The sequence below is a fragment of the Propithecus coquereli genome, unplaced genomic scaffold (assembly GCF_000956105.1).
Source record: "Propithecus coquereli isolate 6110/MARCELLA unplaced genomic scaffold, Pcoq_1.0 Scaffold515, whole genome shotgun sequence".
NCBI classification, from domain to species: domain Eukaryota; kingdom Metazoa; phylum Chordata; class Mammalia; order Primates; family Indriidae; genus Propithecus; species Propithecus coquereli.
The window spans coordinates 460335-467157 of NW_012151008.1; the positions used below are offsets into that span (position 1 = coordinate 460335).

At 52.9% G+C, this 6823-nt stretch overlaps 1 protein-coding gene across 1 annotated transcript; it reads right to left on the reverse strand.

Annotated features, from left to right (window-relative positions):
* Positions 1–931: 931 nt before the first annotated feature.
* Positions 932–6504, reverse strand: TUBG2 (tubulin, gamma 2). Its single transcript, XM_012656669.1, has 11 exons — positions 6456–6504; positions 6059–6171; positions 5690–5857; positions 5301–5369; positions 3508–3587; positions 3041–3167; positions 2226–2312; positions 1957–2106; positions 1504–1656; positions 1257–1418; positions 932–1129 (listed from the first exon to the last, which is right to left on the reverse strand). Exons 1-11 carry the CDS (start codon positions 6502–6504, stop codon positions 932–934), a joined length of 1356 nt encoding a protein of 451 aa, XP_012512123.1.
* Between the last annotated feature and the right edge of the window lie 319 nt (positions 6505–6823).

The following is a 6823-nucleotide window of genomic DNA, read 5'->3' on the forward strand; positions in this document are numbered from 1 at the left end:
ACCTCCTCCTGGCCAGTATGCTGCCACAGGGGTGTGGGTGGAGCCGGCAAGAAGGCAGTATTGGAAGCTGACAATTACTCACCCTCCCTTCTCCATTGAGTGGTGTAGGGGTAGCCTGCTGGCATCCCTGAGGCTGGAGGGCAGTGAGTCATCAGGACTGGCACTGCCCAGTTCTTCCCCTGATGTCTACCCTGGGCCCTGGTTGGGTCCATCATTGGTGTGCCTTCTGCTTTGGGCCTAGAACGGAGAGACGCTTGGGGCAGATGATAGACCCAAGAATTTCTATGGCACAGAAAAAGTACTCAGGATGGGTTCAGCCCTACTCCTGAATTCCATTCCTGCATATCAGGTTGGGTTGAATCGCTGGGACTCTAATGGCCCTGGGCACTAGGAATCCAGAATCCCAGCTTTCCTGACCTGCTCAGAATGTGGTGGCCCTACTTTGGCAGACTCTACCTCCTCTGCCCTGAGTGGAGGAGGCTGGGGCAACATTGGCCCACATTGGGGCTGGAGCTTAGGTACTGAGAAGACAGCAGATCTCAGGAAACTTCTGTGATCTTGAGAGAAGGGCCGACTCCAACAAAACAGCCTGGTTCAAGGTGAGGGATGCCAATGGAAACAGTGGACACACTAAGACCTAGACTAAGTGGTAAGAAGTTAGAGAAGGTGAAGGCCACCCTACTGTCACATTTCTAGAAACTGGAGATGCCTTCACCATCCCTTGTGTTCACAGATCAAGCCCTGACTAAACTGACAATCAAGCTTTATTACTTTATTACAAGCATATTAACAGTGAGGGCATAGAAGGGAGGATGCAGGAACAGCTCATGGGCTGGAGATGAACCAAGAGATGTTGTCAATAAGTTGGGTCGGAGGGGCCAGGCATGGTGTAGGCTGTGCCTCCTGTCCAGGGGGAGTCGTGGAGAGGAAATCACTGCTCCTGGGTGCCCCAGGAGATGTAATCCGGCTGTGTGGCAGCATGGTACTCATCGATGAGCTCCTGAACAACCTCCCTGGACCTGTCCATCTCATCAAAGTTGTCCTTGAACATGTCCTCCTTGCGGAACTGCTCCAGGAAGGCATCCCGCTTCCGAAGCTTGTCGAACTGCTGGCAGGAACTTTCAAAGAGCTGAAAGAGACGAAAATCTCCAAAATGGGAGCCGGTGTAGGACAGGAGTTAAGAATGGACTTGGGGAAGAAGATGAAGGTGACTAGTCCAACAGAGTGGCCAAAGAAGACCAGGTGACTAGACTCACCGAAGAGATGCTAGTGTGGTTGGCCATCATGAGCCCGCTGACCCGGTGGGCTGAGGGCAGGTAGGGAGACTTCCTCGACAGGGCCACCTGGATGCTGGCTGGGCCCCAGGGGATGAAGTTGGCTAACTTCCGTTCCCGGATCCTCTGTAGGCTCTTGTGGACCTGGGGTGGGCACAGGGGCAGTGAAGGGGCAGCCTCTCCTCTACCCCTGTGGGTGCTGGGGATAGAACAACGGGGCCTCGCCTACCTGGGTGGGGTCCACCTCTCCCTGGATGATGTTGAGGATGGCGATGTAGCAGTGGTTGGTCTGGCGGTCCCGGCCTGTGGACACCATCACGTTCTTGGGCTGCAGCAGCCGCCTCATCACATCCAGGACCGTGGTCTTCCTCACGCTGGCCACCTGATGGGAGGGTGGGTCACAGGGACCAGGCCAGCACTCAGGGCATGGTCCAGAGGTGCATGGACAGAGAAGTCAACTCATCCCCATCAGACCCGGGGTAGAATGGTGTCTGTGGCAGGAGCCAAAGGCAGAGGGAAGATGGACGGCAAATCAGCAAGGAAGTGGCCAGCTCGGTGCCAGTGCCTGAGCCTCTGGGGACCAGAGGGCAGCTCCTGGGGCAGCAGGGGGCAGAGAAAGGCTGGGCCAGGGCCTGCCGGGCCCAGGACTAGCTCAGCCTGGGACACCGAGGGCTGCTCTTACTGACTGGTCTGTGGTGAGGGGGGTGTAGCCGGTCATGAGGAAGTGGAGCCGTGGGGTGGGAATGAGCGAGGCGATGAGGCCGATGAGGTCGTTGTTCATGTAGCCGGGGTAGCGCAGGGTGGTGGTGCTGGCCGACATGATGGTGGACACCTGGGGACGGGGGTGCCATGTCATGGGCCTCGGCCTGGGCAGGACCTCCCTTCCCCAGATGGTCCTCCAGCAAGGAGGGCTTCCTTCCAGACCAAAGGAGCCCAGGAGTGGGGGCTCACCAGCTGGTTGATCTGGGAGAAGGACGGGTTCTGGATGTGTAGGCGGTCTGTGGCGATCCGGTTCAGGGCCGTGTTGTCCAGCACCACCTGGGGGGACAGAAAAGAGTCATAGCATCTTCTTGCGGTGAAAGGAGGCATAGAAATAAGATATTGGTTTAGTCCCTGCTGAACTGTAAAACCAGGAAGTAGGTTTGTTAATTTAAAAGGAAAGTACAAAACAATAAATAAATAAATAAATAATAAAGGGAAAGCACCGTTTCTGGGGCATCATGAGACACTTTTGGACCATGCAGGACAGTAAGGAAATATGTGAGTAGCCCCATGTGCTGCACACTATGCCTGGCTCTGCAGAGACCACAGAGAGGGAAACACGTGTGGTCTTTCCCCTCATTAGGCCTATAGTCTGGTGGAGGGAGACAGACATTAAATATAAAACAACAGAAAACTACAGTTAACTACCTGAAACACACACAGAGGATTCTGACTGTGACTGAGTAGCCAGGGAAAGTTTTGCCAAGAAAAGTGACCCTTGAACTGAGAGTTCAAGCATTAGCAGGCATTAGGTAGGCAGCGTGGGGGTACATGGTGGTGGTGGTGGTGGGTATATTCACTTTGTTGAGAGTCTTGCTGCCTAAAAGGAACTGTGAACAACTTGGAGGTCAGGACCTTATTTCTTAATTTGGCTGACAGGTATGTATGGCTTTGTTGGTCCTCTGTTCTCTACGTGCGCAGGGGCTTGGGAAGGGCAGGGTGTGTGTGACTCGCTGGCTTGGGGAGACAGACCAAAGCCCCCAATTCCCTCTTCCTTTGCTCACCACACAGTCTGCGTTCTGGGTCAGCCTCTTGAGTGTGAGGAGAGAGTTGTAGGGCTGGACCACCACATCGCTCATCTCGTCCTGGTAGGGAAACACTGAGTACGTCTGCACCAGCTTCTTGGGGTACCTGAGAGTAAGGAAGAGGGAAAAGGGGAGGTTGGCACAGTCCATTGGAAAGACCCCCATCACTGCCCATCTCTGTCTTCTCTAAGGACAACAAGGACCAACCCTTTCCAAGGGCCACCAAGCTCTTATAGAAAAGGAGTGAGGACAGAACTGAGTCTTCAGAGCCAAAAAGGATAAGGTTTAAGCAGCAAACTCTGTAGATACCCTCCTCTCCCTAGGTAAACCCTATGACTCAAAATGGATAGTGGCACACTTCCCAGCTCAAGAGAAAAAAGTGACAAAAAGGAAAGCCATTACCCAGGGAACCAGGGTTAACGCCCACTCCCCCAAAACAGGCTTACCTGTCATTCAGTCGCTCTAGGAGGTAGGAGCCCAGGCCAGAACCTGTCCCCCCAGCAATGGAGTGACACAGCACGAAACCCTGTATAGGAATAACAAACTCACAGTTTCCCCCACTGTACTCTCACGACATGCTTCTGTCACCAGGTGTGTGGTGGTTATACCTCACACATCAAGTAAGCAATCAATTCTGCAGTAGACACCAGCTGGGTGCCCACTAATTCACTTCAATTCTGACCTATCTACAGACTGTGCCTGACTTATGATGGTTCAACTTAATGATTTTTTGACTTTCTGATGGATTTATTGGCTGTAACCCAATGCATTTCAACTTATGATATATTCTGATAAACCCATCATAAGCTGAGCATCATCTGTACCTGTAGATAGCATAAGAACCCACAGGTTGAGGGCTCAGTCCTACAAGACTGAACCCCACTTCCAATGCCAATCACAAGCTCCAGGTTGTTTTACCTGTGTCTCTGAACAACAGGCTATAAATTGGGGTTCTCAGGACCCCCTCCTTGTGTTCAATTAATTTGCTAGAGTGGTTCACAAAACTCAGGGAAACACTGACATTTACTGGTTTATTATAATATAAAGGATATTTTAAAGGATATATTATAAACAAACAGCCAGATCAAGAGAAAGTCCCTGGTCTGGATGGGTCCCAAGCACAGGTGCTTCTGTCCCTTGGAGTTGGGGTATACCACCCTCCCAGCAAGTGGATGTGTTCTTTTCACTTTCCTGGAAGACCCTGGACTCAGTCCTTTGGAATGTTTATGGAGGCTTCATTACACAGGCATAACTGATTAAATCATTGTGCATTGGTGATCAACTCAATCTTTTTTGGTTTTTTTTGAGATAGCATCTTGCTCTGTTGCCCTGGCTAGAATGCAGTGGCAACATCATAGTTCACTGTAGCCTCCAACTCCTGGGTTCAAGTGATCCTCCTGCCTCTAATTTTTAAAATTTTTTTGTAGAGACAAGTTTTCGCTCTTGCTCAGGCTGTTCTCAAACTCTGGCCTCAAGAGATCCTCTCGCCTCAGCCTCCCAAAGTGCTAGGATTACAGGTACCATACCACAGTCTTCGGCCCCTCACCTCTCCTTAGAAGTGTGGGGGACGTGAGAGTGGGGCTATAAACTACAACCCTAAGAGCATCAATTTGGTTTCCCTGGCAACCAGCCCCCACCTAGTAGTTATCTAGGACCTTTCCAAAAATCACCTGATTAACATAAGCTCAGGTTTGGTTGAAAGGGGCTTGGTATAAAAAAAGACTGTTTTTGGAGCTGTTCCAGATACCAAGGATAAAAGGTCAAATATTTTAACAAAAAGATACTCTTATTGCTCTAGTCACTTAGGAAATTACAAGGGTTATAGGAACTGTGGAAGAAAACAAAAAAATATATATTTCACTATCACACCCAGTGTGGGAAGAATTGGAGAAGCAATCTCCAGGGGTTGGGGGAGAGGGTTTCCTTGTCTCATACCCCACTCTCAACACACTAGCGTCTCAAGGCTGCTCCTTATCTATCCAGGCTGAGGCTTCTTGGGAAGGCTCAGAGCCAGAGAAGCAGCTGAATGACTCACATCTAAGGAGCTGATGCCATCCAGATTACCACTTCCCCTTGCAAACAAGGACTGTGGCTTATTTCCCTCAATATCCCACATCTGATGCTCAATTAATGGGGTTTGAATTGAATTGCCCCCATCACATCATAGGCTACCTCCTGACCTTTCCCCAGCACTCTTCGGGCTTCCCCCACTCACTGCCCTCCCCCAGCAGAACCTCACCTCTAGACTGTCACTGCCATCTGCTTCTCTGTCTATGATGTCAAAGATGTCTTCATGGATTTTCTCACCCTGTACAGAAACGTGGAAAGGGAAGATGGGTCCAAAAGTTCCATAGAGCATCTTTTTTCAACATCAAAAACTCTATCTACTCTGGGACATTATTGCCATCCTGAAGCAGAGCCCTGGCCTTAGCCCTCAACCCATAAACGCTACTTTTGCAAACAATTTGCACAAATTTGCATAACCTCTCCCTGGCTTTCCCTCTCTTTACAGTATCCCTTTGTCTCTTAGTTATTGCCAATCTGGTCTGTTCAAATTCCTAGGTTGCTTGAGCCTGCCCTGCCCCAGGGTGAGAACATTAAGGGTTTCTGGGATGGTCGCCTGGACACCTGGGAGAAGCCGCTGGCCCAGTTGTTGCCAGCTCCTCCTCCGTGCTCTGACAGGTAGATGTTCTCTGGGTTGTAGAGCTTGGCATAAGGGGAGTTGAGGATGGAGTGGATCACCCGGGGCTCCAGGTCCAGCAGCACAGCCCGGGGGATGTAGTGCTCATCGTCTGCCTGTCAAGGGAAGTCCAGGAGGGGGCCCAATCAGCTAGGGCAGGCCAAGTCCCAAGTCCTCCCAACTCTGGCTCCTTCTGGCCCTCCCTCCTCAAGACAGCTGCCTGGCCCCTCTGCCCAGCGGGTTTCCCGGTACCAAGCCACTCCCTTCCCTTCAGGCCCCTGGGCCCCTGGCTGCCCTGGCCAAGTCGCTGGGGGCACCTGGTAGAAAAAGACGTCCTTGCGGTCAGTGCCCTCGGTGGCGAACTCCTCCACGATGCCCTCGGGGCTGATACCATGTTCAGCGCACAGTTGTTTCCAGAACTCGAACCCAACTGGGGGAGGGGGGGAGATGCCCGGGTCTGCTAGAGCCCTAAGGCCTGAGGAGCCCAGTTTTAGGCTCAGAGGCTGTCACAACCAGAGAGGGTGGACCTAAGACGCCTGGGTCTGGGAGCTGTCACAGCCCAGGGCTGGAGGCGCAGCTCTTGGTCTGAGTCATCATGCGCAGTAGGGCAGGAGGTTCATGGAAGGGAAAAGGGACTGGTGGATGCCAGGCACTTGGGTGGGACCCGAAGGGACAGAACCAGAGACTGGCGGGGCCCAGCGCTCGCTTGCTCACTCTGGTTGCCGCACTGGCCCAGCTGCAGGGTGATGATCTCCCGGGGCATCGCTCTTCAGACGTGGGCGCGCCAGCCCCAGCCTGCCGGGAGTCACGGGCGAGACGAATGCCTGGCAGCCCGGCGCGCATTACGTGGGGAGCGCGCGCTCCCTCCGTCTCTTGACGCGAACGCTCGGTCTGCGCGTGTGCAGTTCGGGCAGCTCCACGGCCGAAGGGCGGCGGAGCCCAACCTGGGCATCATTTTATCCCTAAGCAGTCGCAGCTGGAATTCAGCACAAGCGCAGAGTGAGGCCACGCCCTTCCCTGCCCACCGCTCCGCGCCTGCGCGGTGAGATTTAATGGGGCCAGCAGGGTCGCAACCTGGGTGT

What these genes read in the sequence shown, in the direction of transcription:
- TUBG2 (XM_012656669.1), bottom strand. Translation starts at nt 6,504, where the DNA reads ATGCCCCGGGAGATCATCACCCTGCAGCTGGGCCAGTGCGGCAACCAG. An exon ending in CTAGAGCGACTGAATGACAG is followed by an intron (nt 3,168 to 3,507) that starts GTAAGCCTGTTT and finishes CCTTACTCTCAG; the next exon opens with GTACCCCAAGAAGCTGGTGC. An exon ending in ACCACACTAGCATCTCTTCG is followed by an intron (nt 1,130 to 1,256) that starts GTGAGTCTAGTC and finishes CGTCTCTTTCAG; the next exon opens with CTCTTTGAAAGTTCCTGCCA.